General features: G+C 45.5%; 1 protein-coding gene across 1 annotated transcript in view; it reads right to left on the bottom strand.

Moving 5' to 3' along the window:
* Positions 1-4,567: 4,567 nt before the first annotated feature.
* Kdm5b (lysine demethylase 5B) overlaps positions 4,568-23,338 on the bottom strand; it is a 73,572-nt gene continuing 54,801 nt past the window's right edge. Inside the window, exons 17-27 of the mRNA XM_090341413.1 lie at positions 23,115-23,265; positions 22,875-22,989; positions 21,935-22,290; positions 20,230-20,368; positions 16,707-16,886; positions 15,434-15,592; positions 11,978-12,463; positions 9,821-9,932; positions 7,611-7,765; positions 6,031-6,351; positions 4,568-5,502 (exon numbers count right to left, since the gene is read on the bottom strand). Of these exons, the coding sequence (XP_090197539.1) occupies positions 5,365-5,502; positions 6,031-6,351; positions 7,611-7,765; positions 9,821-9,932; positions 11,978-12,463; positions 15,434-15,592; positions 16,707-16,886; positions 20,230-20,368; positions 21,935-22,290; positions 22,875-22,989; positions 23,115-23,265 (2,312 nt within the window). The 3' untranslated portion in view covers positions 4,568-5,364. The remainder of the gene's footprint in view (positions 5,503-6,030; positions 6,352-7,610; positions 7,766-9,820; positions 9,933-11,977; positions 12,464-15,433; positions 15,593-16,706; positions 16,887-20,229; positions 20,369-21,934; positions 22,291-22,874; positions 22,990-23,114; positions 23,266-23,338) is intronic.

The raw sequence follows: 23,338 nt of genomic DNA, 5'->3' as shown, positions 1-23,338 counted from the left end.
GAAAGGACATGAATTTAGCAAGAGGGTCCACGGGCACTTTATGGGAAATGAATGGTGCCACCTGGTCTCCAAGGCTGGAATGGCAGCCAGAGTTCCCTTCAGTCTAGCTCAGGTGTGCTGAATGAATGAATGCAAGGAGCAGGCTGCAGAGCCCAGGACTTGAATGTCCACAAGGCCTTGTTCCTCTCTAACCCCTCTTCAACTTTGCCTTCAGGACATTATGCTCCTATCACTCAATAGTGAAAGTGCTCTTCCAAGTTTCTGTGAGGGCAGTAGATAGTTGGAACTCCAAAACAAACTGCAGGCCTCACTCCACCATGGCCTCTGCAAGATCAGAAACTTGTGCCTGCTTCTGCTTGCCCAGCTGTCTGATGCACAGAGAGGTCTGACAGGCACCGCCATGGAACACAGAAGAGCACTGGCCACCCACCCTGCCTCAGTGGGGAGCTGACTGCTGAGGTGTCTTACCCACGGAGGGACGGCCAGCAACAAGATTTCAAGGATTCTCTAAAAGGTAAAAATATATAACCAGGGCCAAACAACTGACTGGTAACTGAAGGTTAAAATCCTGGGCCACATTCACCCACCCTTGTTTCTGCAGGCTGGAATCAAGGGGAAGGTGGAGGAGGAACGGGGGGTGGGGGTATGGGGGCAGAGTGAAGCAGGCACACCAGTGCTGAAGGTTGTGAAGCCTGCAGAAACCCCAAACAGCAGAGTAGCGCCTCAGAATACAGTTCATGCCCAGCTCACTCTCTCCTAGGAGCAGCAGGTTATATTCTGGCTCTTTTAGCTGCTGTACTTGTGAAGTACGGTTGTATGTTTCTTACACCCTGAAGGGTACAGTGGTCACAGCAAATGCTCACTGGAACACAACTCCAACTATGACACAACTGGTGGAGGACCCAGACACTGCCAGAGCTGGGTTTTTGTTTTGTTTTGTTTTTAGTGGTACTGAGGTTTGAACTTGGGCCTTGAGCTTGCTAGGCAGGGACTCTACGTCTTGAGTCATGTTTCCTTTCCAGCCCATGTTTCATCCTCTCCTGGGAGCTTAGAACACCTTCCAGGCTAGACGACCACTGACTCCTGTCTCTCACCCACCTCCACCTGTAACATGTGCTCCCGAGCTCCACTGCAGAGCAAGTGGAACGTGTAGTGGGCGCATGGCTCATCCTCGCCCTCCACCAGTGATGAATACACAGGACGAGGTCACAGCCGAGCATATCCACCAGATGGCCCATCCCAAGTGTGCGAAGGGAGCTCAGTGGATGAGTGCCGGCCAGGACAGGCTCTTCAGCTTGCCAAGCATTACAGTGTTTGTTCTACTTTAGAGCAAATAGCATTTTCCTCAGAAAGGTCATTTTAAATTTTCTGTTCCCACCAAAGGGAAAGTAGACTTAAGAGCCCTAGCCTCTACTCACCTGATCCAGACCATGGGATCTCACCATTCCATTCCTCCATGGCAAGGCAGCTCTACTCAGACCCACCAGCTCACTGCCAATATACCTGGGGAATTAGCCAGAACCCCCACAGGGAGATGGATGGGCACTGTTGTTGGCTGGCTCAGAATGTCCCATTTACACTGATGAAAATGTAAAGGCATGTTCCTAGGCAAGCAATTTTTTAGGGGAGGAAGGATGGGTCATGGGGCCTGGGCATTGTCCCTGAGCTCTTCAGCTCAAGGCTACTGCCCTACCCTTGAGCCAAGCCCCACTTTCCATTTTCTAGAGGTTAACCGGAGATAAGAGTTTCAGGTCCTTTTGTGCCAGGCTGGCTTTGAACTTTGATCCTTGATCTCAACCTCCTGAGTAGCTAGGATTCCAGGTATGAGCCACAGCGCCCCACTTAGGCAAGCAATTTGTTAAACAAATGATTTTTGGTGCCAGTCCTGGGGCTTGGATGCTGTCCCTAGCTTCCCCGCCAGCACCCCCAAGGAAGGCTCTTCCATTTGTGCAGCAGCTCAACTTACAGCTTTTTGTTGGGTAACTGGACAGAGTCCCCCTGATTTTCCTGCCCAGGCTGGCTTCCAACTGTGATCCTCAGATCTCAGCCTCTTACTGAGCAGCTAAGATTACAGGTGTGAGAGCTTGTTTACATTCTGGCTGTTCACACCAATTCCTCCTCCTCCTCCTCCTCCTCCTCCTCCTCCTCCTCTTCTTCCTTCTGGCACTGCCAGAGTTGAAGCCAGGCCCTCGTGTGCTAGGTAAGTGCTGAACACCACGGAGCCCCATCCTCAGCCCAAAGGGAAACTACTTTAATAGAGGCTGGCATTTAGCACAGAGTAGAGCATGTCCGTGCTACTAGTTGACCAGTTCTGGCTTAGTGCTTGGCAGTAGATAATACCTAATTCTACCCCATTATCATACTGCATAGCACCTGTAATCCACCCTAGTCTGTTATATGGTGAGAAAAGCAGGCGGAATTTAGTTCAGGACAGTCCATGGGCCAGTCAGGGCCAAGCCAGAAGCAAATCTTAACAGACTTCCAAATACCCATCAGAACTATTGAGGGGCAGAAACCACTGCAAAAGGGGTATTCTGCTTTCAGAGTATCAGATATGAAGAGAAGCCAAGATCTAATCCCATCCAACTCTACTTATCAAGCAACTAATGCTTAACAGATTGCAGTATGCCTTTCATTCATTAATATTTAGAGATGGAGTGTCACTGTATCTCAGGCTGGCCTTGAACTTGCCTCAGCCTCCCAGTGCCAGGATTGCAGGCATGCCTGCCTGTAGCTGATGGAAAATACTTCAAAGTACTGGGAACTGAACTAAGAAAGCTTCAAGCATACTAGACAAATGTCCTACCACTTGAGCTATGCCCTTTTGCTTTTCAGACTGTTTCACTGCCTTTTTTTTTTCCCATCTGGGCTGGACTCAAAACTGGAGACCCACCTGGCCTGTCTCCTAGGTGTTGGGATCATAGATATATGCCATCACACCCAGATCACATTGCTATTTATGGTGGAAAACTAGATGGATTTCGGCCAATTCTGCCAGTGTAGATCCAAAGTCTCAAGATCTCTGGTTTTGGTTTCTAAAGTTCTATGTGGCTGAAAAATCCAGGGTCAGTTAGGTCTATATCAACCTCCACCACAGTGGCACTTCTGCTTGAGGTTAACCCTGAAATGAAAAAATGAGTTCCAATCTCCAGGATGCTGCATGAATACTGCCAACAAGTCAACCTCCTCTACAGCTTGTCAAAATTACATGATCTTTCCCTTGCCTAGTGGCTTCACACAGGCAGTAATCTATGCATGAAACCCCAGTCTGATCTGGAGAGAAATGCAATCAACGGTCCTCAGAGAGCACTGTGGCCCAGCTACAGCCAGCTGCGGGATCACTGAAGCAGAAGCCCAAGTGGGCTTCTGTATGGCTCAGCCTGGTTTCACAGCTCACACAGTGAGATGCCATTTTTGGCCAAATACACTGGTCTGCAGTCGTGCTGGCTACAAAACAGAAGGCCTAAGATGGACAGCAAATGTTATCTGTTCATTGTGCACTTGACAGTATGCAGGGTAGGATGAATTCAGAATAAAAAACTTAGGCTTTGTCATTCACCAGCAATGTCATTTGGGAAACTAGCTCCAACTTCAGTATCAACCCGTGTAGAAAGGACCAGTACTTCCCAGCCAGAGAGGAGAAGGTTCAAACACATGCCTGGCCAGGCTGCTGTAACCACGGACTAGACACAATCCACGCAGGAAGAAGGAAAGCTGGGGTGGAGGGGAGGGTCTCACACCAAACAAGTGAAATGCCATCACCGGCAAAGGCTTTCATTTTATTTTGTTCTGTGGTCTAGGGGTTGAAAACTAGTGCCTAAACAGGCCCTGCATGAGCCACACCCACTGCCCAAAGGGGCCTCCTTGGACGTTTCTGGAAGTTGAGAACAGGGAGCTTTTCTCGGCGGATGATGAGAATAGGGACAGCAGGCACACTATTCCTTTCCTGAGAGTGGGGCTTAGAATCTGGATAGTAAGACAAGACTCGATTGTACAACTAAAGATCGTTCTTTTCATCTGACCCCAGAAACCCCCATCAGCCAGGCCAACGTACCAGACTACCACAGGTCCACAGGACCTACCTTGAGGGGCCTGGGTTGCCTGAACTGCTTTGGAAGGGCCTGTACACTGAGTCTTGCCACACCACTTAACTACTTTTTGGTGTTTTCCCACTGTCTGGTTTACAGCTGTAGAATGGAGGGAAAATGAACAGGTGTAAGACCAGGAGTAGGAAAAAGGAAGCAAGAGTCTTCAATCACCAACACGTCTTCTCCACTGCAGAGCTGAGCGGCCTCAGAAGAAAAGGAGGGATGGAGCTGCAGCTCCACCTCGTCCCCTGCAATGAGGAGGGCTGAGCCTGGTGGGACTCCTCCCTCACCCCAGATAAGACACACTAAAACTGACTTCGTGAGGAAGAAAATCCCTCCGAAAATGCAAGGAAGAAAATCAGGACTGGCGGGCAGGCCTGCAGAACACCTGGGGGCAGGCTCGGCTCGGAGCCTGGGCTCCACACTGTCTGCAGCCTGTCTGGACAGAAGCAGCAGGAAGTGGCTCTAAATAACCAACATTTAGTGTTATATTAGGACCAAGGATTTATTCCACAATATAAACGCAACATTTGATACAAGCTACCAAAAGAGTAGGAGAAGAAGAAATGGGCAGGGCAAAAGCCAAAACACAGCCGTGGCGATTACTTACAGCGCAGTTTGTCCTCTTTACGTCACAGTGCATCAGTGACACCAGAAACTAGACATCTGCCTTCTACATGAGCCCGTGCTAAAGCACCAACACACTGTTCGGGACTTTGTTTTGTTTTTGTTTTAATTCCAGCCACTGAAACCAACATAGAAGTTATTGCTCAGATAAATAAACCTAAGTCTACCAGAGAAAAGAAAAGTGGATAAAGAAACAAACAAAACCCCCAAAAGTGAACAACTTAAAATCCCCGGATGTAGTAACAGTAAATGAGAAAGATTCCTCCAACGAGGGGTTACTGGAATTTCTGGGCCCCTCTGGCGAGATGGACTCGTAGGCCGGTAAATCCCCGACGGAGGCACCACATCAGCGCTGTACAGGAAAAGGTGCCAGCTCCAATGCCTTCCCAACTGCTGAGACCTTCAAAAAAACATCTGCATTTCAACCTCAACACCACAAACAGCTCTCAAGGAAAAAATACAAAAAGTGTCAAAAAATTTTTTAGTTGTTTTTTTCTTTTTTTCAAAGAGTTCTGGAAAAATGATCCCGTAGGAGTAGAAATAGCACCGGGCACAGGCTGGCCGGGCACCAGTCCTGTAGCTTTGCTGAGATTTGAGGAGACCTTCCTGGTTGGAGTCCTGAATTACACTGGGGGGCATTTGTTTTGTTTTACTTTCGGCTTGGGGCGTCCTTCCCAGTGCAGCGCACACAGACGTAGTCTTCCTTCTCCGCCATCTCTGGAGAAACACCAACACAGACCTGATGAAACCACTGATTGCAGCTGCCATCACACTGGACCCAGTCCACCTGGTTACAAAGAGCAGGGAGATGGGGGGTTCAGAGGAAAAAATGCCATTCACACGTGGGCAGGCCAGCCTCAAGAAATTCAGGCCGTTTGCCACCAACGGCCACAGGCCCACCACTGGGACCTCTGGCACTGCAGCTAAGCCACATGAGTGCGGCTGGCCCACCAGCCAAAGCAACCGAGTCAAAGTCATTCTTCAAGTCGTGACTGCTTTGGGCTGAGAGCTGCTCAGTCAGTGGCAGTGCGCAAAAGGGCACTGCATCCGCAACCCTCCCACCTCCATAGCGCCGGGACGGTGAAAGCTGGAGGAGCGAGAGAAGGAAAAAGGGAAGAACGAGAGTTTCTTCAAGAGAAGGGATGAGACCCAGGAACGATGGTTAAGAGCAGAGATCAGTAGGGGAGGGCTGAGCAATCCGCTCAGATCGGCTCAAAGCAGACAAGCAGAAGAGAAAGACCCAGCGAGGTGAGGTCTAGCTTACAGGGTGTCAGTTAAGGGAAAGCATGTCCTCTACGGCCCAAACCTCACTGACCTCGTCTCCTTCTGGCTGCAGGCAGCTCACGGCTGGGCAGATGGCATCTTCGTCCTCAGAGTCCTCCTGCTCAGAATAGGATGTGTCTGAGGGCAGGGAATGAGTTTCGGCAGAACGGACTAATTCATAGCTACGCTCTCTCTCTAATTTGAAATTGTTCATGTCCTTGGGGTGGCTCAGTTTGCTTTTCTTCTTTTTGGGGGTCCGCGTGTTTTGAACTCGCTCCCAGGGCTCACTGGAGAGATCTTCTCTTTCCAGGCGTCTCTTCAGTTTTCTCTCGAGACTGGCGCTTCCCTCGCGTTTCCCTCGGCAGCAGTCGCTCTGGGGAAGAGGAACAAACTCCACTTCAGCCTAGTTTGTGCCTCCTACTAGACTTGCAAAGCTAAATAAAATGTGTGAATGAGACATGGCCACCGTGTTGACACACCTGCCCCCGGGGCCTACAGGCAAATGTAACTCTCTTGAGAACTGTGTCTGACCTAAGTGTTTAATGTCTGTCTCTCAGGACCTGCAGGGTCCTGAGCATCTACACTACAGTGCTCCTTACAGGACAACGACAGGATCAAGCATGCTGCTGAACACCGCTGCACCGTCTCCTGCATGACGCCATGTGGGACTGCAACAAAAGCAACTATCGTAACCGCCTTACCAGAGCATTTTCCCTGACATGGCTCCAGCCTGCAGGGAATGGGTGGGTAGCTCCCTAGAAGGAGGGCCCAATACCCTTCGGGTAGCTCCCTAGAAGGAGGGCCCAATACCCTTCGTTGTACTTAGGACTTTACAGGACTTTACTCAGCACCCATCAATATGGTCAGCTTCAAGACAAATATTCTCAACCTTCACTCACATTGGCTGCCCTTTCCCTAGGTGTGTTTAAAAGGATAAACATTTATTTGCACAATAAGGAGTATGTTTGTTTGACATTATTTAGATGTTTATTTTTTTTGCCAGTTCTGGGGCTAGAACTCAGGGTCTAAGCACTGTCCTTGGACTTTCCTCAAGGCTAGTGCTCTACCATTTAAGCCACAGCACTACTTCCAGTTTTTTCTGTGTATGTGGTACAGGACTGCATGCATGCTAGGCAAGCGCTCTACTACTACTAAGTACGCTCCCTGCCCTTTTGACATTCTTTTAACAATAGAAGGTCCTTTCAGGTCAAATTAATATTTTCTTTCATTTCTTTTTGGTATATGAATATTTTAATTCAGGGCTGATGCTCTGTAACTGAGCCACTGGTTATCTCTGAGATATGATCTCAAGAACTCTTCTCCCTGGGCTGGCCTCAAAGTTCAATCCTCTGCGCTAAACCTTCCAAGTAGTTAGAAAACTACAGGCACGCACCACCAGCAAGTACCCAGCTGTGCAGTATTTCTCCTAAGGAGAAAACTAATCTTGCATCTATTATTCCATGGAAATTACAAGAAAAATCCACGTAACTTAGAAAGGACTCAAATCAACCTGCTGCAGAGACATCCAGTCTGCACCCTTTGTGGATTAAAGATTCCAAATCTTCTCCTACCAGAACCACAAAGCATGGCCCAGACACAGGCACCCCCGCCCCAGACCTGGTGCACACTCACCTTCTCATTGCTCGGTCTAACAGGTGAGCTGCGATCAGCTTGCTGAGCAGAGCTTGGCTTTGCAAGTAAAGTCTGGTAAAGTTCCTGAATTTCAGGAAGGGATACCTGGAGCAGCTGGGCTTCCATCAACAGCTCATTCACTTCTGGACTGATGCCTGTAGAAGACCACAGCCATCACAGTGATGGCAGCAAAGCGTGTTTCATACATTGCACATCAATGTGTACAATGTGTGAAATGCCTGGGGCACACACAATGCCCCTCATCCCCTTTCCCCTTGCTCCTTCTTACACTGCGTTCAGTCCAAGTTAGGTTCATTCAATGTGCCTAGAGTCACAAACCAACACACATACCCAACCTACAACGCCAGAGACCCGTGGCTACTGGGGAACTATCGATCCCACCAGAATTTCTCCCTGCCCTTGTTAGTGCAGGAGACAGTGCCTGCTCTGTAACAACGTTTACTTGAATGTCCAGAATGAGGCTGGCAGCACAGAACAGGAGTTCTGACACATGGCTAGGCCCAGGCTGAGAAGGAATGGGTAAGGACCAAGCATCTCAAAGCTTTAGGCAAAACTCATGAGTTTATTGGTGAGAAAAAGGGATGTGGGTCTCAAATGTGGATTACTGCCAACATACTCAACAAGATTGTCGCCTTGTTTTTGTATGCTTTTTGTAGTATTTGTGTTTAACTCAGGGCTTGATGCTTGGCCATGTTTGTTTGTTTTTTTTTTTTTTGGCCAGTCCTGGGGCTTGAACTCAGGGCCTGGGCACTGTCCTTGGGCTTTCTCAAGGCTAGCACTCTACCATTTGAGCCATAGCAACACTTCAGCTTTTTCTGTATATGTGGTACTGAGAAATCGAACCCAGGGCTTTGGGCACGCTAGGTAAGCACTCTACCACTAAGCCACGCTCCTGGTCCACCACCTGCCCTTACTATCTTCATCTTTAAAATAGGGTCTCATGTATGTCCACCTACTTATGCTTCCTATATAGCCAGGAGGTGTGTGCCACTCAAAAATTGAAACTGCCAGGTGTTGTGGCTCACACCGTAATCCAAGCTACTCAGGAGGCTGAGATCTGAAGACTGCAGTTCACAGCCAGCCCAGGCACCAAAGACCATGAGACTATTATCTCTAATGAACCTCTAGAAAACCGAAGTGGTGCTGTTGCTCAAGAGGTAGGGCGGTAGCCTTGAGCTGAAGAGCTCAGGGACAGTGCCCAGTCCCAGAGTTCAAGCCCCATGACTGAGCAAAAAAAACAGAAAAGAAAAAAGAAAAACAACTGGGCTGGGAGCGTGGCCTAGAGTGGTAGCATGCGTTGCCTAGCATGCACGAAGCCCTGGGTTCAATTCCCCAGAACCCCATACACAGAAAAAGCTGGAAGTGGCATTGTGGCTCAAGGAACAGAGTACTAGCCTTGAGCAAAAAGTGTCCAGGGACAGTGCCCAGGCCCTGAGTTCAAGCCTCAGGACTGGCCAAAAAAAAAAAAAAAAAAAAAGACAACTACCGTGGACACTAGTGGTTCATACCTATAATTCTAGTTACTCAGGAGGCTGAGATCTAAAGATTCTGGTTCACAGCCAGCCCAGGCAGAAAAGTTCCAAGACTCTTATCTCTATTTAAACACCAAAAAGCCAGAAGTGGATTTGTGGCTAAAGTGGTACAATACTAGCCTTGAGCAAAAAAGGTCAGAGATATTACCCAGGCCCTGAGTTTAAGACCGAGGACTGGCACTAAAAACATGGAGGGGGGAGGATTGAAAAAAGGGAGTCCATGACTCTGTATCAGATGAGTCCATTCGTCCAGAATGCAATGGAGATGGCCTTCCTCTCTTCTTTATTATTTATTTATTTATTGCCAGTCCTGGGCTTGAGCTCAGGGCCTGAGCACTGTCCTTGGACTTTCTCAAGGCCAGAGCTCTACCACTTGAGCCTTAGCACCCCTTCCGGCTTTTTTCTATGTATATGGTACCAAGCAATCGAACCTGGGTCTTAGCATGCTAGGCAAACACTCTACACTAGGCCAAACTTCTGGACCTCTTTTCTTTTGTACCACAAACATTTATATATGACCCTGTCATTTCCCAATGCAGCAAACATACACTGTCCTACACTTAAGGATAGAGTTCTCTGGTACCCAATCATTTAGGACAAAGATAGCTTGTTACTATCTGGCCCCAAGATGGCAGCATTGATAAATAAAATACAAACCATGGAGGGGGACACAACTCTGTCCAGTGGAGAAGGGAGAGTGTAAATATGAGGTTCTGTTGTCCCAATCTTCAGGCAAGGAAAAGGACGTTGTACCAGGAGGCTGAGAAACCTAATGGAATAAAAAACATTTTCTAGCAAGGCTTTTTTTTTTTTTTTTAAAGGAATGAACAGGCTCCTACCAGCCCACCAAAAGTAACTTATCTAACAAGCAACTAGAAAAACACACTTGCTTTCTCCAATGGAAGTAAGCCCCTTGGCATATCTGAGAACTGGCCAAATTTTCATCCTCCCAGCTTTATTTGAATTGACTTCAGAGAGGTGACAATCAATAGGAAATAAGTCATTTTTCTTTATGTGCTAAGAGATCGTAACCTTTTCACCCTTGTTGAAGATTATAATGAGAACCCAGGCAGGTACCCTTAAGCAATCAGAGGAACAGCTCTCTGACCCTAACTTAGTTAACCACTGTATCCTTTCCCTACATTAACAAGATTGAATTCCCTGGATAAAGAAGATAGCGACTTGATGTAGGGCTGCCTAAACAGCCACAGTTCATCAACGCAGCATATACATCTGTTATACATCAAGCAAAACCTGGCAAGAAATATGACAAGAGGCCACTGCTTGGCTCTTTTCTCCAATCTGCTGAGCATTTAATTTCTAGGTCTGTGTTCATATGGCACAAAGACCTGTGACTCTATGCCTCTCCCCTGCCTTCTCTATACAGTGCTGTTTTGAACAAAGGGCCAAGCACATGCTAGGAAAGTGCTCTCTCATTGGTAAATCTCCAGCTTAAACTTTTGAGGGACTGTCTTTTCTTTTGAGACAGCATCTTCTGTGCTGATCAGCCTAGGCTCAAGTGACCCGACTATGAATGCCTCCTGTGTGGCTGAGTCCATAGGGATGGCTACTATGTATGCCCAGCTTAGTAAAACTGAATAAAAAGCTGGGCACCAGTGGTAGTGCACAGGAGGCTTAGATCTGAGAATTGCACTTTGAAGCCAGCCTGGGCAAGAAAGTCCATGAGACTCTTTATTTCCTACTAACTACCCCCCCCCCCCAAAGAAAGCTGGAAGCTGGATGCCAGTGGCCCAGGCCTGTAGTCCCAGCTAATCAGGAGGCTGGGGATCACAGTTCAAAGCCAGCCCAGGCACAAAAGTGGCACTGTGGCTCAAGTAGTAGAGCACTAGTCTTGAGCTGAAGTGCTCAGGAACAGCACCCAGGCCTGGAGTTCAAGCCCCATGACAAAAACAAAAACAAAACAGAACAAAACAAAAAACCTAGAAGCAGAGCTGTGGAGCAAGTGGTAGAGTGTTAGACCTGAAAAGCTCAAGGATAGCACATCAAGATCCTGTATTCAAATCCCAGCCAGAACTAGAAAACAACTGAATATCAATAGAAAAAGACGGAATGTGCTGGGTGTGGTGGCTCACACCTGTATTCCTAGCGACTCAGGAAGCTGAGATCTGAGGACTGGGGTTCAAAGCCAGCCCAGGCACTAAAGTCCATGAGACTCTTATTTCCAATTAACCACTAGAAAATCAGAAGTGTCGCTGTGGCTCAAGGAGTAGGGCGGCAGCCTTGGGCTGAAGAAAGAGCTCAGGGACAGCGCCCAGGCCCAGAATTCAAGCTCCATGACGGACCAAAAACTAAGATTATTTTTCTACAGTCATGAACAGAAGAGCAAAACTGCTCTGGTGTAGCAGTGGGACCACAGATGGTTTGCTCTGAAGAAAAACACAGGACTTCAACACTCCCGAAGACTACTCTTCAAAGGCTAGGAACACAGAATGCAAGAAGCTGTGTCCCTTTCTTCATTACTTACATGAGAGCAAGAAAGGGAAAAAGATGCTCAATTGAGTGTAACTTTAAAATACATGTATGTACAGGTTAATACACATACAAATGAAAAAATTACCTGTTCATAGCAAAAGGTGTAGAGGCAGGAAGAGCCGCTAGGAAACAGCTCCTGAGTACCAGGAGCAAAACAAGCTACAAGGCCATGGTATCCATGGCTGGCCCGAAAGTGGGAAGTGAGACAGGTGGTAATGAGGGCAGCCACGAAGGGAACTGCCACACCAGAAAGCCCGTCCAGGACCTGGAGAAAAGCTCAGAGCTGTGCAAGCGCCAAGGGCCTGCCAAGTCCAGGCTCACCTTGCTGGTCTCTGATCCCTGTCCCGTGGAGGCCTGCCGTCTGCTGTACAACAGTCCAGAGCCCGCGCGGTCGGGCACAAATCTGAGATTCCCTGACGAAAGCAGTTGCTGGGCTCTGCGCTGCCAGTTCACGGTTCTTTCGATCATGTACCGAAGTGCATCTCCCTCGGGGAGGCGGACTCGGATGCGCTGCAGGGAGGCCAGCAGAGGCAGAATTTTCTCTAATGGGGGCTTCTCCGACCTCCGACAGTGGGGACAAAGCCAGATACGGGGGTTTTGCAGGATGTTGGGTGCGGCCACACAACTTGTGTGGAAAGCATCCCGGCAGAGTTCACACTGGATCATTGGAGTGGCCGGGGCCTTCTGACACAGACACACTTTCACCTCCATGTCTTGGACCGGTGAGAGCAGTTTCCCTTCGTTGGCAAGCCTGAGCGACTGCAGAGCTTCCATTTCCTTCAGGCGAGCTTCCCCAAGTGCTGTCATCTAGACAAGAAGTGACTGTCAAGAATGGCGCCACAGAGATCTCAGCTTCCCCCAGACTCCATGGCCGCGCTTCAGAGCACGGGCTGTGCACAGATCCAGCTCCGACTCATACTAAGCTGTACAGGTGGAACACAGCTAAATCTCCACGGGCACAAACCAGAACTGACAACCGTGCCTGCGCCATCTGCCCCGACAAGCCATGAGGCAGAGGCAGAACACGTGTTGCGTGGCCTAGCAATGGTGCAGTGCCTGCTTAGCCTTCAGCACCGCACACACAGACACCTCCCCGCTAGGAAATGTACTGGCTTTTTGTACCTTGCTTTTGTCCTTCCACTTGTTTTCAGTTCTATTAGCATTTGTGTCCTCTTATAGCAGATACTACACATGGTAGTCCACTTCTCTCAGCACTCTGCACCGCTAAAGGCCTTCCATCTCACACTACTGGTAATGAGACTGGATCCTTGTGAAAGAATCAGAAACCACTTTTGCTAGGTATTTACATTCTCTCCCTCTCTCTCTCTCTCTAAAAAACCACTAGTGCAAAGGCAAAGAGGCAAGTCCTAGGAAAGGAAACCCATAAATAGAAGCAAGTGTGTAGTTGTAATCTGGAGTGACACTGAACATATTCCTCTAAACACCATTTGCAAGCAGTACATAAATGGAACCATGACATGAGCAGTCTAAGCACCTACTGCATGTTCAAGGCATGCAGTAAATAAACAGGCCAACATCCCTATCTTATTCATAATGTAGCATGAAGTAAAAGCAATCTAAAGGTGCCACACTCAAACAGCTATGTCAGCCACCAACATCTTAAACTCAATGTCCAGTGTAACTAGACATCCAACAAAAAGCTAGACTGTTAAATTCTAACATGTCAGTGAGAGAACAAATCCACAGAAGGTGGGTTACATTATAGGTCTATAGAACTTTTCCTTTCCCAAATGCTTAAAACATTAATTTGCCACAATTAAAAAACAAAAACAAAAACAAAAAACCTCCGATTAATCACATCTGCCAACTTCAGACCTACTTCATCCCATGTTAAGGCCAGAATGAATTCTCCATTACCTGTTGGACTGAGGAAGAAAAAAAATGTATAAATAAGGGACATGGGCTAGCCAGAAAGATCCACAAGTGAGGGGTCAGGAGCGTGGCCTAGTGGAAGAGTGGCACCACATACAGAGAAAAAGCCAGAAGTGGTGCTGTGGCTCAAGTGATAAGAGCACAGGCCTTGAGAAAGCCCAAGGACAGTGCCCAGGCCCCGAGTTAAAGCCCCAGAACTGACAAAACCAATGAATAAAATAAAATTTACTTATTTTTAGTAGATGAATGTGATCTTCAGTAATAATATAGATATTGATGACAATATACCTTTCCTATAGCTTAGAAAGAGAAAACAAAAATAAATGACCTTGGAGGGTTTTACCATAATCAAGATCAAGTTCTTAAACCAGAGGCCCATGAACTAAGTGGACATAGATTAGATATCACATGCAAGGTTTCAGATAGACATATCTATATTTTAAGGGAGCAGAACCCTAATTCTCAATTCGTCTTTACAAGTATGAACCAAACATAGTAATATAAGTAAACTAAAATAGCTATATTAGAAATGTAGAATGACACCAGGCACTGGTTGCTCACATCTATAATCCAAGCTATCTACTCAAGATGTGCTGAGATCTGAGGATCTCAGCCAGACTAGGCAGGAAGGTCTATGAGGCACTTATCTCCAATGAGCCAACAAAAAGGCAGAACTGGAGCTGTAACTAAAGTGATAATCTCTGTTAGAGATTATACAAATGTACTCTAAAAGAGAACAAAAAAATTTACAACTACATGTATAACTCAAGGCAAGTCCTTGTCAATCACAAGAGGGCAGGCAGCTACAAAAGAACAGATAGGGGATGAAAGCATTCACTCTAGTTCTGCCCACAGGTACTGCATCTTGACTTTCTGGCCAACAATGGACCACACACACTAGCACCATCATGCTGGGATTATACTATCTACAATGCTGTGACTGTGTCAGCCGTGCAAGCAAAACCCATGATGCTTTTAAGGTGACACAACACCCAGCAGTGCATTCATTATGTAACACAAACTACATGCTTATTCTACAACAGGCAACACTGCGTCATTAAAAACATTCAAAACCCCATATCAAAAGAAAAAACATGGGGCTGGGAGTTTGGCCTACTGATAGAGTGCTTGCCTAGCATGCATGAAGACCCAGGTTCAATTCCTCATTGCCACATAAAATAGAAAAAATGGTGCTGTAGCTCAAGTGGTAGAGCTCTAACCTTGAGAAAGCCCAAGGACATTGCCCAGGCTCTGAGTTCAAGCTCCATGACTGCCCCCCCACCCCAAAATGTAATCACACAGCTATTGCTATTTTTTTCCCTTTCCTGACACTGTGCTCACTAAGGCATTCTCTAGATGGCTCACTTCTCAAACTTGGTGCATTCAACCAACAAGGGAACCACTCACAAGAATCCCACATACTCAGGAGGCTGAGATCTGTGGATTGCAGCTCAAAGCCAACCCAGGCACTACAAAGTCCCTGAGACTCTTATCTCTAATCACCAGAAAGTTCAAGTTCCACGACTGACCAAAAAAAAAAAAGAATCCCACATACTACTGAGGTTTTTCTGCTTGTATTCTGGAGGTGTAATCCCTACTCACACCCTGCCATGCAAGATCTTATAATATGACCTCCTGCTAAAGACCCGGGATTATAGTGTGTGCCACCACATCAGGTCCTAAAGGTATCATTCATTCACTTCAATCTCACAGTGCCAGAGATTGAACCCAGAGACTTATTAGAGCAATACCTCACTAGTTTTGGTATCCATTACTTTTTAATGTTGTTCTGTTTTCCTTGCCAATATTCCTATAAAGCCAAAGGATTAAAAATATTCTTCCCCCAAAAAAGAGAAATGAGAAGAAAAACTTCCTACTACGCACAGCTGCAGCAGTCTCCTTGCTTTCAGTTAAAGCTCTCTCCAGATCACTCAGACTTTCTAATTTGGTGTTTTTCTTCTTCCCGTTTAGCAAGGGCTCTTTCAACTTTCTCTGCTTCCTTTTCAATCCCAAAAGGCCAATATCACAACGAGGACACAGCACCTAATGGGGGATGAAACACAACCACTAGTAAAGGCAATTTCAGAGAAAACAGAGTAAAAGCCTAAGGACAGGACAGATGTACTTGTCTGAACCAACTTTTTCTCTGAAACACAGCTCTGAGGCCAGAAGACTCACAAGAAGGTTGGAAAGAAAAAGAGGAAGGATAGAAAACAAGCAGGCAGGCAGGCCTGACAGTTTCCAGTGATATTAAAAAAAAAAAAAAAAAAAAAATGTTTTAAGGGGCTAGGAGTTTGGCCTAGTGGTAGAGTGCTTGCTTAGCATGCACAGAGACCCCATACATAGAAAAGCCAGAAGTGGTGGTGTGGCTCAAGTGGTAGAGCACTATCCCTGAGGAGAAAAAATTAGCCCAAGGACAGTGCTCAGGACCTGAGTTCAATCCCCAGGACTGGCAAAAAAAAAAAAAAAAAAAAAACTGTTTTAAGAACCAGCCTTTTGGGGGTGTGGGGGGGGAGGGAAATGGGTACCAAGACATGTGAAAGGGTATCAATGTATGTGAATTAATGCACCTTCTATCTGGCAAATATCATGTAACCCTTTTACTAATTACAATAAAAAAAAAAAAAAGAACCAGCCTTTTTATAGAAATTACAAAAGGTGCAGCTAGAGTTCATAGTGGTCCATGCTAGGATTACTAGCTGTGGAAGAGGCAGAGGTAGAAGGAAGACAGTCTGAAGACAGATGAGGCAGAAACATGGACTCTACACTTGGAAAACTGAAAGCAAAAAAGGCTGAGATTGTTGCCTAGCAAGTACACAAGGCCTGCCTAGGAATCTCCACCACTACCACCCCCCCAAAAAAAGAGGTATAGCTAAAGCATTTTTATGAAAAGTGGGTGGAAAGAAAGATCAATCAAATGCAGGTAGTCAAACAAGGCGAAGCAATCAATAGACAATTTCACACAATAGAAAAAAATGTTATTTCAATCAATAATACACATATCCTAAAATGTATCCAGAAAAAAATTTAAAAGTTGCTGTAACTACTCACAAACCATAGACAGACCTAGCAAGATGCCACCTGAAGATGATGGCCTACATGTTTTTCCAAGGTAGGAGGATCTAATTTCTTGCAGTAGAGCTGGTTGCAAACTTACCTCTAAGAGAGAATATGGAGAATTCTCAGTCAAGAATGTACTCGCAGCACATTCTTTCCAAACCTGGACTTCAGCTACCAGTATTTCCAGCCTTGGCAGAGAATTCAGATGTACTGGGATTGCTCGGCCTCTTGCAACAAGTTCCACAAGTGTGTCTAACACTGGCACACGTCCTCCAGCCTGATAAATTAGGAAAAATTAAACCACTTATTGAAAAAGATAATTCAGTGCCAGAAGTTTGGCCTATCGGTAGAGTGCTTACCTATTATGCATGAATACCTGGGTTTGATTCCTTGGCACCACATACACAGAAAAAGCCGAAAGTGGTACTGTGGCTCAACTGGTAGAGCACAAGCCTTGAGAAAGCTCAAGGACAGTGCCTAGGTCCTGAGTTCAAGCCCCAGGACTGGCAAATAATAAATAATGACAACAATACTAACTCACAGCAATGAACCAATTAGATTGCAATACTGTTCCCCTTACAGCAAGAGAATCTAGTCCTCATAGACTCATGAGGTATGCTATGGCCCCTTTGTTAAATCCACTCCTCACACTCCTAAAAAAAAAAAACCAGCACTAGCCAGGTGTGGTGGCTCATGCCTGTAATCCTAGCTACTCAGGAGGCTGAGAACTGAAGATCATGGTACAAAGCCAGTCCATGAGACTCATCTCCAATTAACCACTAGAAAACTAAAAATGGTGCTGTGGCTCAAGAGGCAGGGTGGTAGCCTCAAGTTGAAGAGCTCGGGGACAGAATCCAGGCCCAGAGTCCAAGCCCCACAACCAACGCCCCACCTCCAAAAAAAAAAAAAAAAAAAAAAAAAGAAAAGTCCTAGCACTCAGAAGAAGCTAAGGCAGGGAGTATAAAAGTTCTGGGTCTACTAAAACAACATATCAAGCCTCCATCTTCCCATTTCCGAACCCCCACCCCGCCAAATTTATTGCTTACTCCAATGCATACACCAATAATGACCTATTCAGGAGACTAAATTGAGAACACACAGTGGCCCTTAAGCTTTAAGCCACCTTTAAGAATCACCCCCAATACTTGTTTGTTAAATAAGTCATTTGAAATATGATGTAAAATAATGTTAATAAATTATTTAATAAAAAAAAATCAACTTAAATGGGCTAAAGACTTAAGTATGAAACGTAAAGCAATAAAGCCGCTAGAAGAAAACAAAACAAAATAAAATATACAAACCTTTAGCCTAATTTTGATTATGTTCTAAAAACTAAGTGCCAGTGATTATATAGAGAGAGTCCCTTCTTGAACACTTGGTTTGTTAAACATGTCATTTGAAATATGGTGTAAAAATCTATGTTAAATTCTTTAATTTAAAAAAAAAAAAAAGAATCATCCCCAAAGCATTAAAACAGTTCTATGCTCAAATACTCTGATTCAGTAGGCTAGGGAACAAATCCATAAATGTGCAACTTTTGAAAGTTCCCAGGTAGGAGTCAAGAGTTTGGCTTAGTGGTAGAATGCTTGCCTAGCATGCACAAATACCCAAGTTCGATTCCACAGTACCACATACAGAAAAAGCCGCAAGTGATGCTGTGGCTCAAGTGGTAGAGATCTAGCCTTGAAAAAGCCCAAGGACAGTGCTCAGACCCTGAGTTCAAGCCCTGGAACTGGTATTAAAAAAAAAAATTCCAGGTAATTCTACTCCTGGACTGCTGGTTATGCTGTAAAAATTTGAAAATAAAGGCAAATGGGAATGAGAATAAAGGCTGTATATATTATAGGGAATAAATTCCCCAGTTGCTCTAACACAATGGAAAAATGGCAGAGCTCAGGAGAGAGGTGCCATAGAAAGTAAACAATACAGACCAATGGGGCTGGAAGTTTGGCCTAGTGGTAGAGCTCTAGCCTTAAGAAAGTCCAAGGGCAGTGCGCAGGCCCTGAGCTAAAGCCCAGGACTGGCAAAAAACAAACAAACAAACAAACAAAAAAACCAAAACCGAAAACAACAACAACAACAACAACAACAAAAAACTGCCCAACATTTACATCTATTTTCATCCAATATATTCAACTTGAATCCACTACTAACTACTGAATCCATACTTAACTACTGAGTCTAATAGGCTTTGAAACTAACTCCAATGAGAAACTCTAACCAGACAATCCCCAAAGGTAGAATATAGGGGCCGGGAGTTTGACCTAGTGGTAGAGTGCTTGCCTAGCATGCACAAAGACCCAGGTTCAATTCCTTGGTACCGCTTACATAGAAAAAAGCCGGAAGTGTTGCTGTGGCCCAGGTAGTAGAGCTCTAGCCTTGAGAAAGCCCAAGGACAGTGCTAAGACTGAGTTCAAGGCCCAGGACTGGCAATAAAAAAAAAAAAAAGGAAGAATATATACCACAGAATAACTATTCTGAACAGTTGAAGGAGGAAAAGAGGAGGGGTACAGTTTAAAAAGATATAATAATTCAGTGCAAGGTGTGATACTGAATTAGAAAAACAACTGGGGAGGAAGGGGCTGATGGCTTACACCGATAATTCTAGCTACTTAAGGGACTGAGATCTAAGATCCTGGTTCAAAGCTAGCCTGGAGCAGGAAAGTCTGTGAGACTTTTATATCCAATTAACCATCAAACAAAAAGCCAGAACTAGAGCTGCAGCTCAAATGGTAGAGCATATCAGTCTTGAGTGAAATAGCTAAGGGACAATGCATTAACCTCAAGTCAGGCCCTGATATCAGCATTTTAAAAAAGTAGACTTTCTGTATCTAAATAAGGCTACAAGTGAATTTAATTCTCTTTGTAAACTTACATGCAAGTCACTAAGTTTAACATCAGGCAAAAGGCCAAAAATACTACATGACAAATCACTCTGAATATTACTAAAAAACTAAGTTTGGGAGGTTGCTTAATGAAAGTCTGGGCCTGTACAAGGCCTACTTTAAGTGTGCTATCATATAATGAGACTTACTATGTCTACTACGCTTGACCTCCAATGCCAATCCAACAAAAAAAATAACAAAGTGTTAAAAAGTATACCTCCTGCTGGGCATGGTGGCTCACGCCTGTAATCCTAGCTATTCAGGAGGCTGAGATCTGAGGATCAAGGTTCAAAGCCAGCCGGGCACAAAGAACCTGAGACTCTTATCTCCAATTAACCCCCAGAAAAACGGAAAGTGAGGTTTGTCTCTAGAGTAGAGCAGAAGCCTTGAGCTGAAGAGTTCAGGGACAATGCCCAGGCTGAGTTCAAGCCCCATGACCCACAAGGAAAAAAAATATATATACCTCCTCTCATAAGTTCAATTAGGCTACTTTCCTTCAATTTGCAAAGCAAGACTTGTTTGTTATGGAATAAGTTCTCATTTCCCAGAAAGGGATGACTCAATGATCTATGCTTTTAAATAACTGGATAGCTGGTCAGGATACAGCTTTTGAGTCTATCCAAAGGGCCAAAGAGACTCAGTCAACACTAGACTTGAATGGTGAGATGAGAACCACTGTAATACCCTTACAGCTTTCCAATTCCTACTTCACATTTTGGGCGTCATAAAACTAACCTGCAGTGTCTCAACATCCTGCAGCCAGTCTCGGGCTCTCTGCACTGAATCCTTCAGGGCTGCCCCGTTGGGGAGGTAGGCGGGGATCTCCTCGATCTCCTTCACTGCTGTGGCAAGGCTGCTCAGGGAGTGCCGGGGTCTACGGAAACCAAACACAAAACTTGTCAGCATTTGATAGCTCACTTTCTCAATAATTAGACAAATCATTTCAAATTAAAGAATTCAACATGAGCTGTGCACCAGTAGTTCACTAGATCTGAAAGTTGTGGTTCAAGGCCAGGCAGGAAAATCTATGAGACTCTTATCTTCAATGAACCACCAGAAAACTACAAAGAAAGACGTGGCTCAAAGTGACAGAGCTCTAGCCTCAAGCAAAAGAGCTCAGGGCCAGTACTCAGGCTGAGTTCAAGCCCCCAAACTGACCAAAAATAAAAAGTTCAGTATGGCAAATGAGCCTTTTTACATAGGAAGTTGAGTAATTACATGACTAAGATTTAAAATAAGAAATAATCCAAGGAAATTTAAGTTGTGCCTGACTTTATTATGGCATTAAGTACAAACTTTCATTTGTGTAAGATAGCTAATTCTTCCATGTTAGCAATGCTTAAAGCACAGCATCAGGATTTTTCTACCCTCTTTGTTCCACAACCATTATTTGAGGATAACAAAATAATGTCTATCACCCAGAATTACATTTTTTTGTATGTTGCCAACCAGATCAAAAAGATCTGTCACCGTCAGGCGACCACGGCTTACATCTATAATCCTAAGCTACTCAAGAGGGCGTGATCGGAGGATTTCATTAAGAAACCTGTGAAATTCATCTCCGACAAATGAGCAAAATGATGAAGGTGGAAGTGTGGGGCTGGGAGTTTGGCCTGGTGGTAAAGTGCTTGCCTGGCATGCACAAAGACCCAGGTGTGATTCCTCAGTTCTAAATAAACAGAAAAGGCCACACGTGGTGCTGTGGCTCAAGTGGTAGAACACCAGCCTTGAGAAAGCCCAAGGACAGCGCTCAGGCCCTGAGTTCAAGCTGTAGGACTGGCAAAAGAAAGAGAAGGAAGGAAGGAAAGGAAGGAGGGAGAGAGGGAGGGAGGGAGAAAAAGGAAGTGGAAATGTGGCTCAAATGGCTCAAGTCTTGAGTGGGAAAAAAATGCTAAGCAAAAGCATGAGGCCTATGTGTTTAAGTCACTAAAGTTTGTGCTCTCTCACCTACATCAAGTCAAACTACAAATAACCATGTATATAAAAACCTAACCCTAAGTACGAGCCTCCCTACAACTGCTTTAAAATTCCTGGGTCCCCGAGTCTCTTCTGGCCGTCATGAACACCGCTTTACCATCCCCTTTCAGTAGGGGACAGAACTGGACACGCCTAACAGCAGTAGCACCAGCCTTGAGCACAGACGGCTATCCCTGGGCTGTTCTGCACAGAGCTGGTGATCTACCAGGTAACCCTCAGTTCCACTTCAGGATTTTCAGTGGTTAAATGGTGATTTCCCATTCAAACTAGAATCCCGAGGAGCTAGGATTACAGGTGGGAGCCACGAGTACCCGATTTAAAAAAATATTCTTTACCGAAGTTTCAAAGCAAAACCATACATGTGCTCAGTTCTTTCATCTACGCATGATTATAGTAAACGAACACTGGCCAAATGCCAATGCAACCTTCCCCAAGGGAGAAAAATGCAAGCATGCTTCTCTACCTGGCTTTGAGAAGACTCTTGGCTTTGTCATCCCAGTGCTCTGACACAGTAAGCAGCTCTTGCAGCCGGGCCATAGCTTTCTCCACCGCTGAATAGGGGGCCAGCCCCACCCCCAGGTCTATGAGACGTCTCATATCATCCAAAGTAAGGGAGCTGGGGTCTAGGCATGCTTGCTGCACCTCTTCTAGCCATCGAGCCTGTTCCAGACGGACACGCATCTCAGCAAGCTGTGGAAGTTCAACATCAAACTCAAAGCTGACGTCTAGCAAGTCCTGCAGTTCAGCAGCACTGGGCATTTCCTCCAAGAGGAGCTTCTGGCTCTGCTGTTGGAAATCCTCCACACGGTTCAACAGATCCTGAGAAAAATAAGTGAGCAGACCCAAAGACAACTTAGTAATTTCCATAATTGGCTTTCTTTCAAACTTAGAATCTTAGCTTCATATTCCATGCAATCCTCAGCCATCCAAGATAAGATAAAAAAAAAAAAAAGACAACCACATACCTGATAGCAACTGTAAGTCCTAACTGATCACGTTCATAGTAAAAATTCCGACTCTGTCAGCCCATTTCTTCTACACATACACCTATCACTCAATGTGCTATATAAAATAATTTGCAAACAAATACATGAAACTATCTACTGAAGGGGCCAGGAGTTTGGCCTAGTGGTAGAGTGCTTGCCTAGCATGCACAAAGACCTGGGTTCAATTCCTTGGTACCACACACATAGAAAAAAAGCACGAAATGGTGCTGTGGCTCAAATGGTAGAGCATTAGCCTTGAGAAAGCCCAAAGACAGGGTTCAAAAGCCTTGAGTTCAAGCCCCAAGAGTGGCAAAAACAAAAACAAACAAAAAAGTATCTACTGAAGATAACTAAGTAATGTTAAAGAGAGTTCATTCACAAAGTTGCCACAGTGCTCCCGAACATCTCTCTGCTCACCTTTAGCAATGGAGTCTGACTGAGGACACATGGAAGAGCATACAACTGAGTCACAAACTGTCGGAGTTCATTCACTGTCAGCTGATTGGGGGATTTTCCTCCACCAGATCGGTATCTACAAAGACAACAGCCCAATGAAGCTGAATGAAGACATGCGTCTTCAGCACTCACAGGAAGGGAAAGGCACTCACACAGGTTCAGCTGCGACAGAGACCAACACAAGGCAGTCACAGCACCCACCTTGTTTGCCTTTTGCCATTAAGCAACTGCTGGGCAACAGAGGCACACTTCTCTGCGTCCTGTGTGACCAAGCGAAGGTGACGCAATAGGTCGTTGTCTGGAAATTTCTTCATCTCTGACTCTTCAATTAAAGCCTTAAAGCTGACCAGGCCTAAGAAAGGAAAACAGTTACCTTTCCTGCCATCATTTCTATTATTACTGTTCTAGAACATAGGGGGAAAGGA

Source organism: Megascapheus bottae, chromosome 10 (assembly GCF_031878675.1).
Source record: "Megascapheus bottae isolate mThoBot1 chromosome 10, mThoBot2.hap1, whole genome shotgun sequence".
Classification (NCBI taxonomy): Eukaryota; Metazoa; Chordata; class Mammalia; order Rodentia; family Geomyidae; genus Megascapheus; species Megascapheus bottae.
The sequence above is the reverse complement of the archived record's forward strand: the minus strand, read 5'-3'. Positions and strand labels throughout refer to the sequence as shown.